The sequence below is a fragment of the Drosophila albomicans genome, chromosome 2L (assembly GCF_009650485.2).
Source record: "Drosophila albomicans strain 15112-1751.03 chromosome 2L, ASM965048v2, whole genome shotgun sequence".
NCBI classification, from domain to species: domain Eukaryota; kingdom Metazoa; phylum Arthropoda; class Insecta; order Diptera; family Drosophilidae; genus Drosophila; species Drosophila albomicans.
Window position 1 is genome coordinate 29,926,777 of NC_047628.2, and position 24,129 is coordinate 29,950,905.

At 46.5% G+C, this 24,129-nt stretch overlaps 4 protein-coding genes across 6 annotated transcripts; 3 read left to right on the forward strand and 1 right to left on the reverse strand.

Moving 5' to 3' along the window:
* The first annotated feature begins 883 nt into the window (after nt 1-883).
* On the forward strand, nt 884-2,158 carry LOC117564545 (gustatory and odorant receptor 21a). Its single transcript, XM_034243368.2, is given in 2 exon segments — nt 884-2,035; nt 2,037-2,158. Coding segments are annotated over 2 exon segments (1,212 nt in total). The 3' UTR covers nt 2,097-2,158.
* A 377-nt stretch (nt 2,159-2,535) lies between these two features.
* On the forward strand, nt 2,536-4,257 carry LOC117565020 (xylulose kinase). Its single transcript, XM_034243964.1, has one exon. The coding sequence runs from the start codon at nt 2,536-2,538 to the stop codon at nt 4,255-4,257; it is 1,722 nt and encodes a 573-aa protein (XP_034099855.1).
* A 73-nt stretch (nt 4,258-4,330) lies between these two features.
* On the reverse strand, nt 4,331-9,205 carry LOC117565108 (cGMP-dependent protein kinase, isozyme 1). Its single transcript, XM_034244066.2, has 5 exons — nt 8,888-9,205; nt 6,634-7,043; nt 5,138-6,577; nt 4,562-4,747; nt 4,331-4,493 (listed from the first exon to the last, which is right to left on the reverse strand). Exons 1-5 carry the CDS (start codon nt 9,023-9,025, stop codon nt 4,331-4,333), a joined length of 2,337 nt encoding a protein of 778 aa, XP_034099957.1. The 5' UTR covers nt 9,026-9,205.
* Nucleotides 9,206-11,572: 2,367 nt separating this feature from the next.
* Nucleotides 11,573-15,062, forward strand: LOC117565392 (uncharacterized). 3 transcript variants are annotated; one of them, XM_034244473.2, is made up of 4 exons: nt 11,573-11,820; nt 12,843-12,991; nt 13,762-13,987; nt 14,041-15,062. In XM_034244473.2, exons 2-4 carry the CDS (start codon nt 12,975-12,977, stop codon nt 14,857-14,859), a joined length of 1,062 nt encoding a protein of 353 aa, XP_034100364.1. In that variant the 5' UTR covers nt 11,573-11,820; nt 12,843-12,974; the 3' UTR covers nt 14,860-15,062. The 3 variants fall into 3 exon arrangements, with proteins under 3 accessions (XP_034100364.1, XP_034100366.1, XP_034100365.1); XM_034244475.2 differs by having other exon boundaries at nt 13,762-13,983; nt 14,041-14,183; XM_034244474.2 differs by lacking the exons at nt 11,573-11,820; nt 12,843-12,991 and having other exon boundaries at nt 13,836-13,983.
* The last annotated feature ends 9,067 nt before the right edge of the window (nt 15,063-24,129 follow it).

Consider the following 24,129-nt stretch of genomic DNA (forward strand, 5'->3'; position numbering starts at 1 on the left):
CTTGCTTGGATCAGGAAAGTCTATTTTAAACACATTTCAAATGTTGCTGATTCTGCACTGCGTATATATGTGAGCGTGTGTGTGCTGTGTGTAGATTGAGATTGTGCCATAAGCAGGCGAACACAAGCTGAGCCATCTGCTGATGCTGCTTGACTCGACGACTCAGGGTTTAAAGCCACGAGTCAGTCGAGTGGCTCGTGTTGACTTTGCCCTTTAATTTCTCAGGCAGAAAATGGATCAAAAGTCAGGCGCAGTGACTCACAGTGGCAATGACACTCACAATGGCCGGCAATGGAAAAGCAGGCGGATCGGAGGCGCAACCAACCAACTATAGTACACACTGTATTCGTTGTGGCCGGGCCCGTCCAGTGGTGGCACATTTTTATTGGTCATTAGTGCGAGCCTCTATCGGCATTCGTAAGCATTTACACATCGTTAAACTTTCATTTCCGGCAAATTAAGCGCATTCTATGTACCTTCTGTCCAGTTGTCCTGTTGTCCTCGACCCGGCCCATTCTGTTCGAGGTGGCGCAATATTCACGCCGTTTCCTCTGCTGTCTGCGCCCCCCCGTCGAGTCACAGCGCCGGGCGGGCATCGCTTGGTCACCCGTTCGTATCTTTGTCAGCAAAACGTTGTCAATGTGTGCAAGTGTGGAGCGAGGGACGTCGTCAAATGACCACAACAAACCAAACCCCAGAACTCGACTGGGCATATTTAATGGACAGCAAGCAAAAGGAAGCGCCCGGAGGCGGACTCCGCACACTTTTGTTTGCTTTTCAATCAAAAGTCAATAGCAGAGAAAAGCGGCGTATAAAAGCCGTAAGGACACGCTGCTGCAGCTGGCACTGTTTATCGTCGTCCTGTTGTTCTTGGTGCCTCGTCATGTCGTTCTGGGCTGTGAGTCGTGGCCTGACGCCGCCGGGCAAAGTGGCGCCCAAGCTGAATCCCAATCAGCGTCAATTTCTCGAAGATGAGTTGCGCTATCGCGAGAAACTCAAGATGCTGGCGGGTGGCAATGCCGTCGATGATATGTACGTTCGCAAGCCGGATACCGTGGATGATCCTCACGAGCTTGACAAGCACGATGCCTTCTACGACACCACCAAGAGTCTGCTGGTCCTGTTCCAGATCATGGGAGTGATGCCCATACACAGGAATCCCCCGATCAAGAACCTGCCGCGCACCGAGTACTCGTGGACGTCGAAGCAGGTGATGTGGGCCATATTCACTTACAGCTGCCAGACAACGATTGTGGTGCTGGTGCTGCGAGAGCGGGTGAAGAAGTTCATCACCAGTCCGGACAAGCGTTTCGACGAGGCCATCTACAATGTGATCTTCATCAGTCTGTTGTTCACCAACTTTTTGCTGCCCGTCGCCAGCTGGCGACATGGACCTCAGGTGGCCATATTCAAGAATATGTGGACGAACTATCAATACAAGTTCTACAAGACCACGGGCTCTTCGATTGTGTTTCCCAATCTGTATGTGCTCACGTATTCGCTGTGCATCTTCTCCTGGCTGCTGAGCATAGCCATCAATCTCTCGCAGTACTTTCTACAACCCGACTTTCGCCTGTGGTACACCTTCGCTTACTATCCCATCATTGCCATGCTGAACTGCTTTTGCAGTTTGTGGTACATCAATTGCAACGCCTTTGGCACTGCCAGTCGAGCCTTGTCGGATGCCTTGCAGGCTACGATTCGGGATGGCAAGCCAGCCCAGAAGCTGACCGAGTATCGCCATCTGTGGGTCGATCTCAGCCACATGATGCAGCAGCTGGGACGCGCCTACTCCAACATGTATGGCATGTACTGCTTGGTGATCTTCTTCACTAGCATCATTGCCACATATGGCAGCATCAGCGAGATTATTGATCATGGCGCCACGTACAAGGAGGTGGGACTCTTTGTCATCGTATTCTACTGCATGTGCTTGCTCTACATCATTTGCAACGAGGCGCACTATGCATCACGCAAGGTGGGTCTTGATTTTCAGACCAAGCTGCTAAACATTAATCTGACAGCTGTCGACTCGGCAACCCAGAAGGAGGTGGATATGCTGCTGGTGGCCATTAACAAGAATCCGCCAATCATGAACCTCGATGGCTATGCGAACATCAATCGCGAACTCATCACCACAAACATCTCCTTCATGGCCACCTACTTGGTCGTGTTGCTGCAGTTCAAGATTACCGAACAGCGTCGCTCACAGACTACTTAAGCGATAAAATTCAGAGTTTTGTTTAATTTGTTTTTATGTGCTTATTGCTTATCCAATTCTCAGTTTGGCTAGATTAAACGGTTTAGATACTTTGTGGTGTTCTTATTCAGCTGGTTTCTTGGAAACAGTTCAGAGAGAGGATTTCTTTCAGTATTGGTTTTTCTCTTGATATGTGTCTCCCTAAACCTTTCGCTAATGTGCAACTGTCCTAACGGAAAATACTTAAGTTGTTGGCGACTAATATATTTCTACCCAATGTCCCAGTCGATCATAGCAGTCTATTAGATTCAAAATTTCAAGTTTTTATCAGGGAAATGTGCCACAGGTTGTCAAAAGATTACAGCAAGAACAGCTACCTAGGTCTCTACATGGGCCTGGAGCGTCTTGAGGCGATCGTAATAAATTCGGACTTAGAAGTTACTTTTCGAGCTGTAGTGCGCTACGATGTGGATTTGCCAGAGTATCGCACGACAAGTGGCATCTCTCAAGATGCAGCAACGAACGAGTTCATGGCGAACCCGGTGATGTATATCAAGGCATTGGATATACTCTTCAATTGTCTAGAATCCCAGGGCGCCGAACTGCATCGGGTAGCAGCCATTGGAGGAGCAGCTCATCATTATGGCGCCGTCTTCTGGACGGACTTAGGCTTTCGTCGCCTTTGTGGACTGAATCCCATGTTTCGCCTGCACGAGCAATTCACTGATGATACCTTTGAGATGGTCTCCAGCCCCAGTTGGGTGGACAGAGCTTCCATACCACAATGCTATGACATGGAAGACGATGTTGGCGGCGTTGCGGCAATGGTCAGAATCACGGGTGCCAAATGCTTTGGCAGGTTGACTGGTCCATTAATTCGAAGAGTTTACGAAGAGTCGCCAGAGCAATATGAGCGCACAGTGCGCATTTCGTTGATGAGCAGCTTCCTGGCTTCGCTGCTGGTGGGCAACATTGGTTCTATTGAATTCTCCGATGGCTCTAGCATGAATCTGCTGGATCTCAATGAAAAAGCTTGGTCCGAAGAATGTTTAGAGGCATGTGCTCCAAATTTAAAGCAGCGTCTCATGCAACCAATTGCTTCGAATCGCTTGCAAGGACGTATCGCCGATTACTTTGTGAGTCGTTGGAACTTTCGACCCGACTGCATGATAGTTTCGACCACTGGAAGCAGTGCATCCATGGTTGCTGGCCTGAACTTGGAGGAAAACGTGCTGGTTCTGTTTCTCTCGCAGGCCGATAAAATGCTCATACACTGTAAGCAGCGTCCTCAACTGGAAGACGCCTCCATCATTTGTCATCCAGCCAATATCGATGAATACATCGGTTTAATTCTGATACGCAATGGATGCCTGGTACGTGAAGCCGTCTGCAGAGAGATTGCCAATGGCAAGTGGCGGCTCTTCAATGAAATGCTCGCCTCCACACCGAAAGGCAACGCTGGCAACATTGAGGTGCGTCTGGATAAAATGGAATGCACGCCCGAAGCTCGGGGCAGGTTGCGATGGAATAGTGAAATTAATGAAATGTCTGACCAGGCGTTAAGGGGGCTCGAAAACTTCGAGGACCTCAAATATAATGCTCGCGCTGTCATTGAGGGGCAGATAATGCATCGACGAGTCTTGGCTACTGATGCAGGCATTAAACTTGAGAGCATCACCAAAATAATTGCTCTGGGCAGATGTACGCGCAATCAACACGTACTGCAAATTGTCGCCGATGTTTTCAATACTCCAGTTTACATTCAAGAAGGACCTTCGCCCACTCTCCTAGGCGCCGCTTTTCGTGCCCGCTACGCTTTCTACGAGTATCGCGAGGCAAATTGCAACTGCTCCCGCTGCAATGCCTGTTGGGGTAGCCAGCCCAAGCTAAGCTACGCCGAGTTCTTCAAGCATTTGCCCGAAAAGCTCAAACTCATAGCCGAACCTTCGCCTGACGTCGAAGCGATCTACGGTCCCTTAACGGATCGCATTAGAAGCATGCTTCGGATGCTAGCGGCCAGAACAAGCATCAACGAGAAACTCATCAAGTACAAATAAATGCAGCATTCGAGTGTTGTATCCCCTAGTTTAATGTAGTCTAATTACTGTCGAAACAACAAAGTACTCTAGTCTAAAAGTCTGCATCCCAGCCGGAAAGTTCGTCTGGCGGCTCGTTGAGATCGCAGGGAAACCGATCAAAGTATCGCACGTCTGTGGGATGCGCAATTGGACGTACGAAGGGCGGAATGAGCAGCTGACTGGCCAGACCATCCCAGTCGAAGCCCAGAAACCATCTATGTCAGAGTGGAGTAAGCGTGTGAATAAAAGATCCATAAACCTTGCGCAGAAATCCGCTACTCACTTGTGCTTCTTGATGTCCTGTATACCACCAGTTTGATATCCAAGTCGCTCGGAGGGAACATCGCGGCACAGACGCTTGATGAGCTGCACGGCCCAGCGGGATGTGTGTTTGGGAAAGCTGATCATGTCGATGCCTTTCAGAATGAGATTGTACGTCTGCATGGGATCCGGAGCATTGAAAGGTGGTCTGCATAAAGTTGCACAGAAATATCAGTTTATAGCCGAATAAGTGAGTAGTTGATAGATGAGGTGATGCCCAAGTTCATTCTCGAAGAACGATGTGAGTAAAAGTTGATGACAATAGAAAGAAGTGAAGATGTGATGGCCAAAGAGAGAATTTAGGAACGATGAAACGATCGATGAATAAGTTGAGTATTATAGATAGTAGTGAGAAATCGATGCCCGAAGAAAAATATAACGAATAGATGAAACAGTCGATGACTTCTTGAAAAAGTTGATTTAGATTATGATTTATGATTGAAGAATGAATCAAGGAATTGAAGAAATAAATTAATAGCCGCAGAAAAGATTGATGAATAGACCAAACAGTAGATGAACACCTCGGTGAATCACTTACGCGCCATTGAGTAGCTCGTGAATGAGTATGCCAAGAGCCCAATAGTCCACGGCGCGATCGTGTCCCTTGTTGAGTATGATCTCTGGTGCCACATACTCAGGTGTGCCGCAAAACGTCCACGTCTTGGCACTATTTCCTATATACTTGGCAAATCCAAAGTCGACTAACTTAACGTAGCCACGCTCATCAAGCATCAGATTCTCCGGCTTCAAGTCGCGATAAATGATGCCGCGGGCATGCAAATACTCAAAGGCTTGCAGGACACAGCCAATGATAAACTGGGCAGCATTATCCTCGAAAGAGCCGCGATCTCGCAGCATTGTCCAGATCTCACCGCCCATGCACGCTTCGAGCAGCATATAGACATACTTCTCATCGCGAAAAGTGCGAAATAGGCGACAGATGAATGGCGAATTCGAGCTTAGCATAATGGTGCGTTCACTGTAGATGTGATCCTCTTGCTTGGTGTCTACAATGTGCCGCTTCTTCAAGCACTTTAAGGCGAAGGTATCCTCTCGGCCTTGGTGGTACGCCTTGACCAGCTCGACGCGCCCAAAGCCTCCAATGCCCAGAGTGCTGATCACTTCGAGATCTGTGAGCTTCAGATCGGGAAACTCTTGCTGTGCGTGTGCTCCAAAAGCTTCCTCGCTCTGAGCCGCCTGCTTCATGGCCAGCATACGACTCTCATCCCCATAGTCCTTCTCCTTCAGCTCACACAGATCACCAATCAGTCGCTTGAACGAATCCCGATCCAAACTCAAGCACTCCACACCCGGCGGCAATGCAATAATGTTGGCTGTCCGCTTGTCCTCATTGATTAGCGCCTGTTCCCCAAAGTAATCCCCGCGACTCAAAGTGCGCAATTCCGTCTCTTCGAGCGAGGCGGGCGTCAGTTTCTGGGTGACTCGCACATTGCCTTGTGATATCAAAAAGAAACTATCGCCAGCCGTTCCCTGGCGTATAATATAAGTGCCAGCTGCATAGAACTCCAGCTCCAGCACGTCGGCAATCTTAGCCAGCAGCTCCTCGCTGAGATTACGCAGCAGCGGCACCGATCGCAGAAAGTTTACGCTGTTTTCAATGCGCTGCAAACCTGTGCGCATCATAATCTGCTGAAAAACGCGTCGATCGAGTACCCAAACCCTCGCCTCGCTCATCACCCTAATGGAGGCAGTGCGTGTGCAGTTGTAGAGTATTGCCAGCTCACCGAATGCCTTGCCCGGCCCCATCTTGTCCAGCACCTTGCCATTCTGCATCACTGCAAACTCTCCGGAAGCGGAGACGTAAAGATGGGCGCCCACTTCGCCCTCGCGTATCACAAATTCGCCGGCTTCAATGCTCTTTGAATACATGGAGTCCACGAGCTCACGTACCTGCGAGGCATCAATGTTCTTCAGAAAATCATTGTCCATGATGGCATCCTTGATCTGTTGCTTTGCACTTTGTGAAAAATTTCGTTATTCCCTGCAAGATCCACACTCATTTCGCCAGCTCACCTGAAATCCTTGTCATATTTGGGTATTGGTGCCGTGTAGGATTGGTGCATGGACTGCACACAGCTCTCAGCGGACACACCTTGCTTTTTAACCGCCGCCGACATTGACTTGGGCATCACCTCGACTGCCATTGGTGGCGTCGCAGCCGTTGTTTTTGTTGGTGTTGTTGGTGTTAATGTGGTTGGCCTCGTTTTGAGGACGGGCGAATCCAAACAGAGCGCCTCCAGCATGTACTCTGGACTGCCGGGCATCACCATGCCACAGGAGCTGCAGAGATGCGAATTCCTTTCGCTGCTCGTCACCTCGCCGCTCTGCTCGGGCAGCGGGTAGAGCTTCGATTTGCCTGAGGACGATGGCATCTGCTGTTTGCTGGAGATGTTCAGTTGATTCGTTGTTTGCTGCAACACGCTCTGCATCGGGGGGAACGATTTCAATTGAAAGGCGTCATTTAATTAATTCAGCGTCCAATTAAGCATTCAATCGTCCGCACATGATCGCTTGGAACACACAATTGAAATGATCGCCCCCAGCCAATGAACCTCACGCGAGACTCGCTCACGTGCCTGACTCTTACTTGCGATGCGCCACACAAAATAAGGGATATCTCTGAGGTTGTATACCCCAAAAGCAGAAAGCTACCATTCTGGAAATGTTGCGACCTTCAGTGCCAACTAAGTGGGCCAATAATAGTTGTGCGGTGTCATCTTATCACGGTAGGCCCGGCCCAGCCCGTCCGCAAATAGAATGCGAAAACTGACCCAAAAAGCACACACGAAAAGCGTAAAGATAAAATGCCGAAATCCACAAAAGAGGCGGCGTCGACTCATAGGGCAAATAAGATAAGCCCAATATCAGTGGCCAGGCAACAGGCCCCAGTTCTGATCCATCCCCTTTAGCCGCTCTTCTTGACTATGCGTATTTGTCTTTTAAATTATTTACACAGAAATTAGCAATTCAAAAATGGTCTGAACACTCTTTTCAGCTCGTATGCTCTGTAGCTGGAAATGTGGCTAAAAGAGCATGACCAATGTGGTCAATAGCTGACAAATGAAAATTAAATATTTTGCTGCAAATTTGCAATGTTTGATGAAGAACTTTTAGTTTGAGAGCAGATGTAGATTAAAAATTACAGGGTATTGCCTAGTCTATATCTACTGAAGTCGCCTGTGAATTGTTCTCTTCTGGAGCTCGTGTGCTGGTCAGACGGAATTACGGAATAGCATGTATTTATTTACATAAAGCAAACAGCGACTCTCGACTGAGGAAACTGTGGCTGCTGTTGCTGTTGCTGCAGAGTCACAGTTTGGGGCTGATGCTGAAGGCAAAGCTGATCCGGCAATTAGCGCTGCAGAGCTGCGAATCCCAGTGTATCTGCTGTATCTACTTTGTATCTAGACTCGCTCTCTGCAAACATGTCTCGTAATCTGTGCTCTTTGGGCCATAAAACTGCGCGCGACAGCGCCACGAAAAATCTCGCCAAGAAGTGCTAATCGTTTGGCTCAATAAAAACGCTTTACAATTTAAATATACACATGCCGGAAAGCTGCTGATAGCTGCTCAGCTGCTCTAGGCTGCCTTAGGCTACTGGGCGCAACAATGCCAAATAATGTTCAAGTACAAACTTATTATAAGACATTCGACTAGAGTCAAACTAGACAAACTGACGAACTATTTGAATGTCAGATAGAAAACCAAAATATATATATATTGGAGGACATAAGAGCTTAAGGCAGTGACAGTAAAAGTAACAATAACAGAAGCAGGGCAATCTAATAGTATCTACAGTTGTCCGTTGTCTGCTGTCTATTATGCTCCGTCTGGTATCTGATATCTGGCTGAGCCGCGGCTGCTGCTTCTGTTGCTTTTGCTTTCGCTGCTGCCCCCCTAGAGATAACGACGTGCGACGCAATTGATACGATTGTGTGTGCGCGCGCTTTACAGATACTTTTCGTTTTCTATCTGTATCTGTATCTGCACAAAAGCGAATACGAATTAGTCGAAAACTGTAGGGCAATTGTTGCCATTGTAGTTGTTGTTGGTGTTGTCGCTTATCTGTGGCGCGACAACAATAAACAAACAAAACAAACAAACGATGCATTAAACCATGACACCAAACAGCTGTAACTGGCGCTTGTTCAACATATGCGGAATGTTCCTAGGCCAAAAGTTTCCTACAAAAACTTTTCCCTATCTTCCCTTCCTTCCCCAATGTTAACCTATCCCACCATTTTTTCCAGCTGTCTGCCCTTCTCACCTTCAGCTTGTGTATTTCGCGATGCAATTTAACCAGCTCGCACTCGCGGCTCTCCACCATCTCTTTGAGTGCAAGCACATCGTTATGCAGCTCGTGGACGAGTGCATCTTGATCCCGTGGGTCGAATCCCCGTGCCATGTCAGCAGCTCTGCTCCACCACAATGATATCCGCACACACGTAGATGATCGACAAGTAAATACTGAGAATGTCTTCCATTCAGACAATCAGCAAGCCTAATTAACGCAAATTATTTTCGATGGGCTCGCGAGCTTCCCGCTATATTGTATTGCTTTCGCACGCGTTCCGACTACGACTGGCGGCTGTTTTTGACTGCCGTTTTGTAGCCAGGGGCCGATCGACGCGACGTACATATGTGTGATTTCTGATTTGCAAAGAGATACAAATAGTCTAAACCATAACAAAGAGAGTGAGAGTGTTGAAGAGAGACGCGGCAAGAGATCACAGAGATAGAGAGAGAGAGAGATAGAGCGTTTGCTATCAGTTAAGATAGTTAGCTGTGGAAGATAACCAAAGGGGTTGGCCAGCCAGAATTTAATTTGGCTACTGATATAAAAGCCAACAACAATAATAGAGCGCGTTAAACAACAATACACCAACAACAGCAACAGCTGCATAAGCAAAGCAAAGCAAAGAAGTATTGTAGAAAATAAACGCAAGGCAGTTGCCGCTTTTGTGCTTTACATTAAAGCGAAACTTCGAGACAAAAGCCGGGCGTAATTTGATGATGACAGCTTCGCTGGGTAATGGCAATGAAGAAGGGCAGAGCAGAGTACAGCTGAGTAGAAAAGGGGATATGAGTGGCCCAGCAGCGAACGGAGACGGGCAGGGCACAAAGCGTAAAAATGCGAAATGAAAATGAAAATGGCAGCGCAGATGTGAAAATGAAAGCTAAACGAGGCGCGGGGGCCAACAAAACAGCCCGAAATAAAATTGCTTTACAGCCATAATAGAATTATAGTGCCCACTATGAAGCGGCCACGGAGACGGCGACGATGGCGACCGCAGCACGCTCCAGGATAGGGACGGGTTGAATGCTGAGGGGAGAGTGAGGGAGTGTTGCTAAAAGCGAGTGAAATAAAACGCCAACCAGCCAGCTAGTAGAGTAAAGCACGGCAAGGACACTGATTTGGCTGGCGGCAACCGGAGCGACGCTTCATCCGCTTGGCGGTGGCCCACATTAAATGTGGTTGTGTCTGCTGGTTGAATAAAGTAAGCGAATAGCAGAGGAGGAGGAGGGGGAGGCGAAGGAGAGGAGCAGGGGGCTCACAGAAGCAGACAGTGATGTATGTGGCCGTGAGTGCGTGCTAGCAAGAAAAATGCCACTGCGATTTGTGGGACGTGACAACATCGAAAAATCTTTAGGCGCCAAGAGGCAGCAAAGGATTAGCCGCCGACAGTCGACAAGCGACAACCAGCAAGCGGCAACCGGCAACCAAGAACGACGACAACCGACATACGCGGCGTATGCGTAATGATGCAGCAAATGATCTATTAGATACGATACTCTGATGGCAGAGCGAGAAGCGGGAGAGTAAAAGAGAGAGAGAGAGAGAGAGAGAGAAAACATTTCGTAATTTGCTGCAGAGCTGAGAGACTCAGTTCTCAGTTAGGCAACGAAAAACTTTCGACACTTGTGCGCCCAAAACTGTGATAATTATCTCGAAGCGCAAGTGTAACGAATGAGTCCCGCCCTCTTTATTGCCAAGACGATGGAGATGACGATGGCAATGGAGATGGCGATAGAGACAGAGTATGAGGGACAAGAACTAATTGCCCCAAGGACACGTCGCATTACTTTAAACGTCAATCTGCAGAGCGACTAATTAATGGACGCTAATTTCAACTATGGCCACCAAAACAAGCACCGACGTGAGGTGAGTCTCGAGCCTGGAGTCTGTGCTATCATAAAAGTGTCTGTGGCGCATTAAGTGCACGATGCTGTAATGCAGGGATAAGCCGACTCTAGACTAGCCACAAAGAGGCAACCTCAATTACAAAGGCAAATGCGATAGCAATAGCTAAGGCTCAAGTCAAGGCGAACCAATCAGTCTAACAGGCAAACAGTCAAACAGTGTAACGGGATTTGTTGCCAATATTTACATAATAAATATTGCATATCTGTGACAGCCCGAGGAACAAGTTTCCCGGTCGAAGCAGACGACGACCGACGTCGCTCCCTCAACCCCAGGCCAATATCCATTTGTGCTTTGCATCTGCTTTGGCTGTGGCTGTGGCTGTTGCTGTTCCCGTTGCCGTTGCTATGGTTGTCGCTGTCACTGGCATATGCCAGAAACGTTAACCAGCTGCAAGACATACACAAAGCAAGAGAGAGAGAAAGAGAGAGCGATGGCAGTTAAGTGTGATAAGTGTCATACACAAAAACACACACACAGAGCAACAGAGTGGAGAACAATATAGAATAGAGAAATGGGAAATGGGAAACGGGAAATGGGCAAGGAATGCGAATACGTGCATAAAAGGTGGCAAATCGAGTGACAATCTATGGTTATGAGCGTATAAGTAATGTTATCCCATCACAAAACCCCCACTTCCCCTCACCATGCTCCATCTCACATATCCTGCACATGCAAACTTGTATGTAAATGAGAGCTTAAGCAGGCTTTGACAAATTCCACACTCCAAACCCAACTGTGACAGTCAACCCGGGTGCCACATTTAGTTTCCTATTCTCAACGTGGTTGTGAATGTGAATAGAATCAACACACACACGATAATTTCACAAAAATATACCAAAATACTTATTTTATTTTTATACATTCGCACAAGGAACACATCCAGGAAGAAAAGACCAAGTATAGCAGGCGTAGAGTGCGAGTTCGAGTGCGAGGCAAGCGACTAAACCAAAGGATTGCCATCGCCGACCCACAATCCACAAGAGTCTTTTAAGCAGGTGAGCAATAAGTTTCAAGTTTCACAGCTCCAACCAGATAAGAGAAACAGGCCTCCTCTGGCTTTGTCCCCATCGAAGGACTGGACATGAACAAGAACCATAGAACAGGACAAATCCGTCTCACCCACATGACATTCCTCGCAGTTATTCAATTAAAATCTCTACGCACTCGCACACCCCACGCACCACCTTTTATCATTCCCCCTTCCCCAAATCTTGGCCATGCCACAAAGTCCGCCGCATTGTTCGCAGCGTGAAAGTAGCACAGGAAGCGCAGGTGATGCTGCCAAAAAGTGCACGCTTGGGATTAATTCTAGCCATTCGGTCTGGCCGTTCATTTGTCTGTCCATCCTGTCCGTCGACCTGCTGCTGGCCTGCTGTCGTGCTCTGCTCCGATCCGGGCTTCAATCCCAGCATTTCCCAGCTACCGCCAATTTCACCTGCCGAGCCGACGGAGAACTCATTCATTTTCGGTCTTTTGTTGTTTTATGCTCGTGCTCTCGTATCTCTTTTATTGCCTCTGTCGCTGCCTTTGTCATACACTAACCTCCGGGCAGACAGCCTCTTAACTTTCACCTCTGACCCCCTCAGAAAGTTAAGCTAGACAAAGCTATGCTACTAATTTCACGACTTTCAATCAGCTGAGTACCGATTTGACATGCCATCTGTATGGAATCAAGGCATCGACTTCGAACAGCAAAACGGCCATTAGATAAATCTGCAAAAGCGTATACAGCTTTCGGTCTTGCCCCTTCTGCACTCGTTTCCTTGTTTTTTTTCGGGCTGCTTGTTCGTTTGTCTGCTTTGTCCGTTGCAAGATAAATAGTAACATGTTTACTTTGGCCTCCACCCACCACCCGAAAATCCCCCGCAATCCTCATCTAACTCATGTCCATTTCGCATTTCGAGGGGCCACAAATACTGTTGCTATCGTGGCAGAGACGTGCATCAGTTGTGCTGGCCAGTTGAATTATTCAATGGCCATCGCTTGAATTGTGCGGCTAATTTTTGTGTGATTTCAGCTGCAAGTCGTTGGCGAGCAATATTATGCGATATTCGGTTTAATTCTGGCTGCCCATTAGAAAGAGATAACCAGAGACGCACATTATCCATTCGTCAGACGACAACCGACAAGAGTCTCTCAATTGCGTGTCATGGACATTAATCTAAGGTAAGTTGGCAACTTGTAGATATCCTCATCTCCACATTCATGTCTAGATTCGTTTCTCTCTTTCGAGTGAAACTCGCTGTACCAAATTTTTGTTGCAAATAAATTTAGATTTGTGCTTTCCTGACATTCCCTTCGTGTCCGTGAACTGACTGTTGGTTGCTTTTTAGCCAACTGCTGAGTGTAGACTGCTTGCTGATGGCTGTGCGTGTTTCTGAAGTTTTGCAAATTGCCAGGGCACAAACACACACACAGCCAGTTCTATGGCCAGCGGACAATGATAGATTAGCTGTGTGAGTGCTCCCTCTTTTCCTCACACTCGTAATACCCTCTCATTCTCACTCTGATTAGCCCTTGGCATGCCCATCCTTCCCCTGTCCACTATGTGCAGTCCACATTAGGAAACTTCAATTGGCAGTGCCAACATCTCTTGCAACAAAATTAAACTGTAATTGAAAAAGTCAATTAAAAAGTTTCGCATTTTGCGCCCAACTACCACACGAGACGCACAACTACTAATAGACAGAGAAAGAGCAACAGACAGCGTCTGCTGCTGCCCTTTGTCTTCGTTTTCTTTCTCCTTAAGTTTGGGGCAGCAATTTTTGAAGGCGAAACTTTCTTGACTTTCACACTCTCGCAACAGCTCGAGAAAGCTCCATGCGAAAGCGAGCAAAGTGGTTAATTATCAATTAGACTACAAGTTTCCATGAATAGTAATGAGTGTTTTTCGGACCTCAATTGCATTTCACAATTTAAAGACTTTTTCCCTCCAGCTTGGAACACTACGAGGAGTTTTACAAACTGGCTCTTGCCGCCCAAGAACAGGCGCATGTGGCTCCCAAATGCCTGAGGAGAGTGGAGGAGCTACAGCTCCGTTGCCGCATCTGTGGCTGCTTGGACGATGGCAGCTTCGTGGACTTGGATGCGGTGCAAGACTTTGAATTCGAGCCCTCAATTTGCAGTTACCGCGAACTCTTTCAGCGCACCTCACTACAGTTTGTAAGTAGACAACTGTCCGCTCTTTCTATCTTCAAGTGTTCCCCCCTTTGCAGCAATTCCACACGATGCCTGATCTGCCGTGTCGCCTCTGCATCAGATGCGGCTACAAAGCAAAGATATTTTATCTCATGACCAGACAGTTTGTATACGGCCAGAATGCGCTACGCTCAACGGTCACGGATTGGTATCACACAAAATACCAAGTAGAGCCTCCCGAGCAAATTGAAGATCGCAAGCGACTGATGAAGCAATTGGCTTTAACCGAAGCTGCTCAGATCGAGGCAAAGCGTAAGGAAATGCAAGCGACAAAGCCACTGACGCCAGTCAAGGATCTAATAAAAGGCTATGACATGCAAGGCTCATGCGACCTCAAACGATCGATTTCAGTTGACAATCGTTTGAATACAACAGGCATACCGAGTCAACTTAGTTCCGAATCACATGATCGAAAGATTATCAAAGAAGGTCAGCAAATGGTGCGCTCAACTATAAATCTCGGAGGTGCTTCAAAGATGCGAAGTCCCACCGTCAAAGGTAATAACCAGAGTCAGCTCCCGCAGTCCCAGCAATCGCAGACAGCTCGCAATCAAGTGCATCGAGCGGAGACTCCAAAGACGCCTTTTCGAGAGAGGTTTGCTGGTCTTAAGTCAGATGAGAATCGCGAGTGCCAGGTGACTCCACGAGTCATGAGGAGCGAGGCGAGAGGAAGTGGAGGACGTGGAGATCGTGCCCTACTTAAAACTCAGTCGAATCGTAAAATTCTGGATACGACTTCAACGGCAGAAGGCAAGCTCCCGCAATCGCAAGAGTTTCCTCCCTCAAAGGCTCAACTGCTGCAAAAGCTTCAGGAGCGTAGAAGACAATGGCGATAATCCTAGTACAAATAATAATGCAATAGTTGTCCTACATTATAATTAGTTATAGTTTGCCAATTTAATAGTGAAAACGGAAACAGTGAAAGCAACATTTCGAAATAAGCTACGTCTAAATTCTTAATGTATAAGTGTGATTCTCGTGCAAATCTGACTCACACTGTCATACATACAAATAAATACGAAATGTCGAGAAGCAATAAGGAGTAAATTTCAATTCAATTTGCGTTGCAGCATTATGAAATGTGCAGGAAATTAAAAGAATAAATCAAGAAAGACTTCATTTGCCAAAATGTATGTATGTTGAATTTTCAAAGAGTAATCAAAGGTCTGAGACGGGACGAGATTGGAATCCTTTGAAGAGCTCAGAGTTGAGCTCAACTACGAGTAGTTGGGGCAGTAACTAACAAGCAGTTTTTCTTTGACAAGCGGAAGCAGAGCGATGAAGATGGATGCGTTGGCAGTTCGCTTGGTGTTTGGCTTAGTAGTTGGTTTTTGTAGCAAACTGCAACAAAAACAAGTTGTAGTAGTATTTAAAAATGCAACAAGCAACGCGATTCGATTCGTTTCGATTCAATTCGATGGAAGTGTGTGTGTGAGCTTTGAAAGCGGGTCATAAAATCGATAGAAAGAAACACACAAAAAGCAATCCGCATTCTCTTAGTCCATACACACTCACACACACGTATACACACAGACCCACTTTGTAGGTCAGCGGGTGTGGCATTTGAGCAATGGTGGCGCAACAGCAGGGGAGCTTGAGGGGCAGTTGCCACCAACTGTGGCGTTTGGGGGCGTGGTATAAAGGCCAGCCAAAAATGCCAAACAAATTGATTGGAATCGAAAACGAAACGTAAACGAAAACGATTCATATGATTGACTGGCTGACTGACTGATGGACGACAGGCAATATGATGGCGAAGGGGACACGCTTGATGGAGCGGAGCGGGCATATTTCGTATGTGCCCCGGCCGGGTATGTCTGATGTTTGCCATTGATTGCATGTTTTCACCCCCCCAAACAAGCTACAAAAAAAGGCCAGCACCTGCCAACCTCGCAGGCCATGCAACCTGATTTGACCGTATGAAAGTCAAAAATTTTGCACTGCATTTAATTTGATTACATGGGAAAAGTTGAACAGAAATTAAAAAGGGAAGAAAAGAGAAGAAAGCCAAAACCTGAACCAGAACCAGAATTAGAATCAGAACCAGAAGCCGAGCACGAACATGAAATGGCATTCAGTTTGATGAATGCAATTACGCAACGAGCTGTGTGCCTTCAAATTGTTTGTTTTGTTGTTACAATCGTTGATGTTGTTGTCATAGTATACTAAAGTTGTTGTTGGTGTTGTTGTTGTCAGTGGCATCGAAAATGCATTCCGCATTATTTGATGGCCATTGCCCGAAGCTCGAAGCTGAAAGCTGCAAGCAGCCCGCGGTGGATGAGTCGCCATTCAAATCGAGTTCGATACCAATAGAACAGAATTGAATAGCATTCAAACTCTGACTCCTCTCATCCTTAAACACGGCAAACCGACAACGCAAATACACACATACACCCACACACACCCACACACACTCGCACACAATGGCCAAGTCATGAGAGAGAATCGCGTTGAATCGACGTGTTTATTCACTGCATTTCCTGTTGATATTCAACAAATGCCAGCGCCACATTCACCAACTCCCGGCCAACTTAAATGCTTCCCCTTCGTGCCATCCTAACTGCATCCTCGTTGACGCTGTCTGTCGATGTTGCGCTTCGCAAAAGGAAACAGGAAGCGCATTTGCAGCAGCCGCCGGCATCAGCAGCATCAGCAGCGTCACAAGTTGCCCATTGATTTTTGTCACTTATTGTTTGCAATTTTCAATGTCCTCGTCGTTGTTGCCTCCAACAAAAACGAGGACATCAACAAGCACTGCATCCAAGCATCCACTCATTTGCCATGAATTCTAAACATTTAATGCTTTATCTATGGCTCTCCTCTCGAACTATTCAAACTATTCTGTTTTAATCGACCTCCCTCACTGCGGTCGCCCATAAAATCTAAAAAATGTTCCAACAAATTGCATTTGCTCCAATGACTTTGCTTTACCAACAAATAAAATAATTTATAATACGCTTTACTGCCATTATTGACAAACGGATTAACAACGTTGGAGATGAATATGTTTTAAACCAAAAAAGAGAAATACCTTTACTTGCCGAATCGATAAAGATAAAGAGGTCAACATAAATCCGATTACTCGAGTACCTTCAACCTTGATTAAATAGGCATGAAATTAAAGACAAAGCTAGCGATTTGAATTTTCAAAGGATGTAAAAAGCTGTAAGCTGTAGGCTCTACAAATTTGATTGCAATTCCAAACTGAATTCATTCAAAAAGTAAAACTCTTTAATATGAAGAGTATTTCAACGTCGGAACAGCATTATTAATTCTTGATAATACCATTTGGCTGCGATTTTCCCTGTTTTCCCCTTTTTATTATTTACGTTTTTCACGTTTCAATTTTAGTTGCCGTATTCAGCATTTAAGCTGCTGCAAAGGCACCTTGTGGCCAGTGCTTTGTTCACATGGCGACATGGCATGCAAACCGTCGCTTGGCATTGTTGCAGCTAAAGGACCGCCAGGCCGCCACGCCTACTGCGCAGCGAGTCCAACTAGTGCAGCGGGCAAAAAAAATATTGTGAAAAATACAGAAAAAAGAAAGAAAATATAAACTAAAAATGTTTTATGCATGAACAAACCACAACAAAGCGCGTAAATGTCATTTCCTTTTGACTAAAAGGATACTTTGAAATTGAAATTGTGGTATTTTTACTCACACACACAGTCTCAGAAACAGACACACTCACACACACACATACTATACGAATGGGGGCTTCAAGTGCAACGTATGCCACGAATCGCCTGCAGTGCCTTTGTTGCCATTTCCGCCTGCCTCCTCGTTCCACTCATTTCCACGCAAGTGAGAAGCTACTGTACTGAGAGAGAGAGGGGGGAAAAATAGAAACGACGCCCAGCAAAATGTCTCAATCAAGGCAATTGGCGCTGTCGATGGCGATGGCGATGCGATGCGATGCGATGCCTGGTTGCACAAATGCAACTCGCATAGTTTGCGGCTAATTACGCTCGACAAATAGCGAACAGACAGACGAGAGCGGCAAGGAGAGGATGAAGTACTCTTTCACTCGCACTCAACTGAACATCATCGTTAGGGCAGCAGCACAATAAAAGTTTGTGCGACGCTCTCGATGCGTGCGCCTTGAAGTATGCAGCAGAAAAAGCGAAACAAGACATTGCAATGTCATCGAGTTGAATTGGCATTGAACGTTGTGGACATTCGCCATTCGCCATTCGCCATTCACCACTCGCCATTTGCCATTGTATTGTGGCAAGCTGTGGCTGTCCTCTGTCCTATGTCCTCTGTCTGTCCTGGCACACTCTGAAGTCGCATAAATTATTCAAAACTTTGTCCTTAACAGTTGCAGTCGGATTGGCATGCAGTCGACCATTTGCCTCCCCGGACTACTTACGATTCCTAAAATATTCATGCAAGGAGATGCGATGCAAGCAGACGGAGCTGCTCAATGCTGCAATACTGGAGCAGGAGGCGACAATTATGCAAAAAAAATGTTGCAACAAGAATGCTAGAAATACAACAAAAGACGACGGCGGCGGCAAATTGAATCAAATGGAAGCAAATGTACGACGCCATCATTCAGCATTTGCATTTGCGAGTGAAGAATGACTGCTGTACGAATGAAAGAGCGCGGATTGGAAGCGTGGGGCAGAGGCAGAGGCAGACTGCAAATTGGCCTAACCACGATGTACACACACACAAATCAACAACAAAGCTGATGCCTACCCGGATCCGCTCTCGATGAATGCGGGGCCACCATTTGCCGCAGGCTGTGCGCCGAAAACTTTTCGATGCCGGGGCACTCAAATGAGCGCTCAAAGTTTGTTTTATGTGCCGTTGACGATGGCGATGGCGATGACGATGGCAACAGCAAAGTTCAATTACGGTCAGCAAATTGTTTCGCAATTTGAAAACACATTTTCATAGTTTTTACGCTGACAGCGCCTGCAAGTAAGGCAACAACAGCTTTCCTTAGTCACTTGTATTTATGAGGGCTGCCAAGAGAAGTAGAAATTGTCAGAGAAGTGCTATAAATGCTACCGCCAAGCCGCAAAGTGAGCAGTGAGCAATGCGAAAGCTGCCACGGATGGAACGCACAAGATTTTAATCACGATTTGCGCATATTGCGTAAAATTGAATTTCAAAGTAACCAAAAACTTTGCCCCAGCCCACAATGCTGCTAATTCCTTTGTGCCTCTTCTTCCTCTTTGTGTGTGTGTGTGTGTGTGGAACATTATAACGACAGTTGCAGTTCAGTCTGAGTGATGTGTTTACATGCCATTGTTGTGATCTAGCATTGCTTCAACTTAATTGAGGCACATCTTGCTAAAGACATGCAACCGTTGCAGAAGCAGCAACAGCAGCAGCCAACTGTGGAAGTGGCAGCAACCCTGGCTTACATCACTAAGTCCTGGCGTGCTCCACAATAATCTCTTTGCTGTCAGACACTCAGCAGCAGCAGCAGCAACATGCCTGAGTCTGCCTTAAGTAGTTGCAGTCACGAATGAAACATGACTGCTGCAGATTGTTGCTGTTGTTGTTGCTCAGCTTGCTCTTCTTCTCGTTATGCCTGAAAGAGGTTTTAATTTCATTTTAAATTCATGAGCTGCATTGCCAGCGCCAGCGCCAACGCCAACGTCGATGCTTCTTCAAGTTCTGGCCAATCTGTAAATTGAATTCTTAGCGAGAACAGTCGATGGTCGCAACGAAACATTTAAGTAGGTTTATTTCGGTCTGGCGCAAATTCAATTTAGCCTCGGGTCGCATTGTGGCACGTTTTTTAATAAGTCCCATCTTAGGCATTGTTCCGGCTTACTCCATTCACCATAACTCCCTCTTCATCCTCCTCCCGCTGCTCTCCAGTCGAAACAAAACAAATTTCAAACGCCTCTTTGAAGCCTGCACAATGCGGCGTATGCGTAATATTTGACTGAGAAAGCGGACCAAAACGCACTTTTAATTTAATATTCATAAGCAGCAGTTAATGAAAAACACTTGTAGTCATTATTAGCCCAGGGAGGGGATTCCCCGCCCGGCTCCTGTTACCTCTCCAGAGGCAGGTCGCAATATCCGCGCATAATATGCGAGGCTTTGGCTGCGGCTCAGTTTCAGTTTCAGCGTTCAGCGTTCAGGACTCAACGCAGTGCGTCGTGTGCCATAATAAAATGTCAAATATGTTTGGCGCAATTTAACCGCAACACAATCTCCTCCAACTCGGCTCCGGCATCAGCTTCTAACTCTGAAATGCCACTCGACGACGCTTAAGGACACTTAGGGACGCTATTCAATGCCGAGCATGCGGATGGCGAATGGCGGATGAGTGTAGGTAAAAGCATGAGAGGATGGCCCAATGTCGATGTGGATATGAATGTGAAGTGTGGAAGCAGGCAGCACGCGGCTTGTGGCATGTACCAGGTGGCAGTTGCCAGTTGCCAGTCGACAGGTAAAATGGCAAACGGGCTTATGGCTCTACGGGATTCAGGGTTTAAGTTACACTTGCTGGTCGAACAGTGTGAGAGTGTGTGTGTTTGTTTGTTTGTTTGTTGTTACTGCTGCTGTTGTTATTAGCATAAAACGGCTACGTGCCTCAAGTTGTTGCAAGCTTAAAGAACAAGCTAAGCCAAGTCTGCCTTTCACAATCTATCGATTTTATTCAACATTTCTCACCTACTGCCTTACAAATCGAAGGTCCAAGACAAAGACAAAGGGATAAAAGGCACACACAGCAAGCCAACCAGCTACACTGCACGCCATTTTAGCGTTGTGTGTGAAATGCTAGCATTTGTGCAGTTGTGTGTGGGTGCTGACATTGCATGCTACTTGAGAAGCCAAGGAATTCGCATGCCATCCAACGAAGCCAACCAAGCCAGGCAAACCCCAGCCGGGAAACAGTCAATAAAAGTCCACTTGAATTTCAGCTGACATCTCAATTATTTTTGCTCTTACACTGTGCCTTGCCTTTCTTCCACTTCTCTGCTTTGATTATCCTAAGGTGGAGAATACACACGATGCTTGCGCCACCTGAAGCTGGATCAAGTCTCAAGGCCTCAGCGACACTTGCGTGTCAAAATAATTAAAATTTCATTACGCAACTCACATAAAGTATTAAATATTTAATTGCTTTGAGATGCAATCACAAATGCAGCTTAAAACGGGTTAAAAGGGGCAAAAGGAGCAACAGAATCAGCGTCGTTATGCTATTAGTTAATTATTACCGACACCTTCACCGAGCAGAGACAGAGACAAATCCCAAGGGATGTAGTATTTTCATGGCTCACAAATCACAGCGAGATTATCGCACAATGCGAGAAACCCTCCCACCTTTATGCCCATCTACAGTGTTGTCTAACTTGACATTTAACTATTCTATGCAAGTCTTTAGAATTCATTTATTTATAAGTATTACTTTCAGGCATAACTAAACGTTGCTTTACTATTTTGTATTCTCGACTTTAGAATATGTCCCACAATTGATGGGGGCAACCCTGGTCACCAATTAACCCAGTGAAATTGAGGAAAACTGATGTAAGACTTGAGGCAAAGCATTTGGCGTTTTGGGGGAAAACATTCAAAACGAGCAAACTCATTTGACCAACTTAAGTTGATTACGCCCAAAACGAGACAGAGACAGTGAAGGAAACAGGAAGAAAGATGTGCCGCGGGGTAAGAGGGAAAAACGTGGGAAGAGGGTGCGACAGGAATCCTCTAACAGCAATAACAAACAATTCATTTTGTAAGTAGAGTTGTGCGCGCGGATTTCTTTCTGGGCTATGCCAAATCCGCCAAGCGACGACAAAGGCGTCGGGGAGCGTAGAGAGGGGTGCGTGCTTCAATGGGCGAGAGAAAAGGAAAGGAATTCTGTCAAGCTGGCATAATCTGCGCTCAGTGCCGTTTGCTTATTTGCATAAAATAATTGAAAGGCGAAATTTAAAAGAATCAACAAAGGCGGCTAAGCAAAAGGAACCAAACCAAACGAAACGAAACGAATTGAAACCAGAGCGAATCTAAAGCAAAGCAAAGGAAGGCAAGGCAAAGCGAACGAATGATGCTCCAAAGGAAAACACTTCAAATGCCAGTTGGACAAAGCATAAAGGAGACCAATCAAAAATGTGGAATAAGAACAACGGTCAAGTGAGAAGCGTAGAACGCCCTCAAAGTGCACTAATTACTTGTGCAATGTCCCATTGCAGGAGCCTCAAGGATATGCGTTAGCTCCACGAACACAATGATGATCGCAATAATAATAATAATGGCCATAATGACGATGTTGGCTATCCTCGGGGGCGTCATTTGCCATTTTAATTGGTCACCCCGACGACAACGTTTACAGCTCTCGTTGATGTAATATAACTGTCTGCTGATTGACTAATTGGCCAGCCTACAACTGTATATGTGTGTGTGTGTGAATATGGCTTGCGAATGTTCCTTGTGGGGCGCATTGCAATCATTCGATTTGTGTGTTGCATCCTTCACATGGCAATTAATAAACGGCACAAATTCAATTAAATGGAATTAAATCTACCATACCTGAATGCCTCTTCTCCCCACTCCACCCACATATAACGTGTCTACAAGCTGCCGTCCATCGAGTGTCCATCGGACAACATCGTTGTGCGCTTCAATTAGCCAGCTTCTCTCAAACAGTCAACTCGTCCATGGTCTATGCTCAATGGTCACGATTCGCTGCTCGCCCGCCTGGTCAATTGAGTTACCTTTGTGTCTGTCTGCCTCCATCTGCTCTCCCCCCTGCTGACCATCTGCTGTGGTGGCACATTACAATCGCATCACGTCAACAAAAACCAACACTTATGCCAACAGTTAATTGAGACGACATACGTAGTACGAGCATTTTAATGGAAAATCGAAATGGAAATGGCAAATGGCGATGGCGATGGCGAATGGCAACCAACACAGACGTCTGCGATTGAGAAGAGCAAGGGGAATCAAATGTCGGTCAGGCTGCTGCCGGCCATAGAGATTGCTGGATAAATACGCGTCGAGATTTACACCTACAGACGTCTCCCCTGAAGTCCCTCTGCGACGCTTATCACTCGCCAATTGTCGTTTCATCAACTAAATTGAATTCAACTTCGAGTGGCGCAATGAAGCAGTGCGCTGAGCTCAAAGGCGGAGAGGGAGGGGCAACGACCACGTGTTGGGGCTTTAATGTTTACGCAGTCAACGCTGATGACGTCTTCGGATTTATGTAAAGCCTTCGCCCATCACAGACGCGCGACCCTGGAAAGCAAACACCTGAGCCGGAGACTGATCCAGTCCTTCTTCAGCTCTGCAAACCCTACGTGTGCTCTGTCCAAAATAAAGAGCAGGCACGTGACGGCAGGCAAACGCATAACGCATCAGGTTTTAATTATGCAAAGAGCTTGCTGAACGACGCTGATTGATTGCCGACAGTCAACGCCGTCGACATTGATGATGAAGCTCAAACCGAAAATGAAACTGAAGCTGACGCTGAAGCTGAAGCAGAAACTGAAACTGAGCTGAAACAATTGAGAACCGTTCGTTGCCCGGGCAGCTGATACGCTCAAATGTGAGGACGCATCGACCCGGGGCAAGGAGCAAGGGGCAAGAAGTTATGAATAATGCCATTATCTTCGGTCACCCTCCGCCTCCATCTCTGCAGCTTGCCACCAATTTAAGTGTGACAGCTGCAAGGGATTGCATCCTGCCGAGGCGCCTTGATGTCGCGGCTCTTTTCAGCAAAATGACAACAATGTCCATTAAACTTATTGAAGAACCTTCAACGTTGCAAGTCCCGCAACCTTCCTCCCTCTGTCTACCTACTTTCCCAAGAGTGCTGAGTGTTGTACTCTCGTTAATGGCTGTCTTTGTGAGTGCAATTGCAGTTTGGGGCAACAATTTGGTATAAAAATAAACTGTTTTTCAAGTGGAACGTTTCATTAAACACGCTCGTCCACTTTCGGCAAGTCTTATCGAGCTCAACATGTTCCATGATTGAACATCTCGAGTGCCACGCACATATTGAGCATTTGGTCAGTCAGACATTTGGACATTTGGCAATTCGCAATTGCCAATTGGCATTGAAATGTGAATCAAAATTTTTGAGCAATAATCTTTTGAGTCGGCTTTGTGGCGAGAAACGTAAGAA

Excerpts from the sequence above, each read along its gene's own strand:
- LOC117565020 (XM_034243964.1), top strand. The coding sequence starts at position 2,536 with ATGTGCCACAGGTTGTCAAAAGATTACAGCAAGAACAGCTACCTAGGT.
- LOC117565108 (XM_034244066.2), bottom strand. The coding sequence starts at position 9,025 with ATGGCACGGGGATTCGACCCACGGGATCAAGATGCACTCGTCCACGAG. Across the intron at positions 4,748-5,137 it reads CACGAGCTACTCAATGGCGC|ACCACCTTTCAATGCTCCGG; the intron begins GTAAGTGATTCA and ends AACTTTATGCAG. Across the intron at positions 4,494-4,561 it reads CAGGACATCAAGAAGCACAA|ATGGTTTCTGGGCTTCGACT; the intron begins GTGAGTAGCGGA and ends ACTCTGACATAG.
- LOC117565392 (XM_034244473.2), top strand. Across the intron at positions 13,988-14,040 it reads AGCGCACCTCACTACAGTTT|CAATTCCACACGATGCCTGA; the intron begins GTAAGTAGACAA and ends CCCCCTTTGCAG.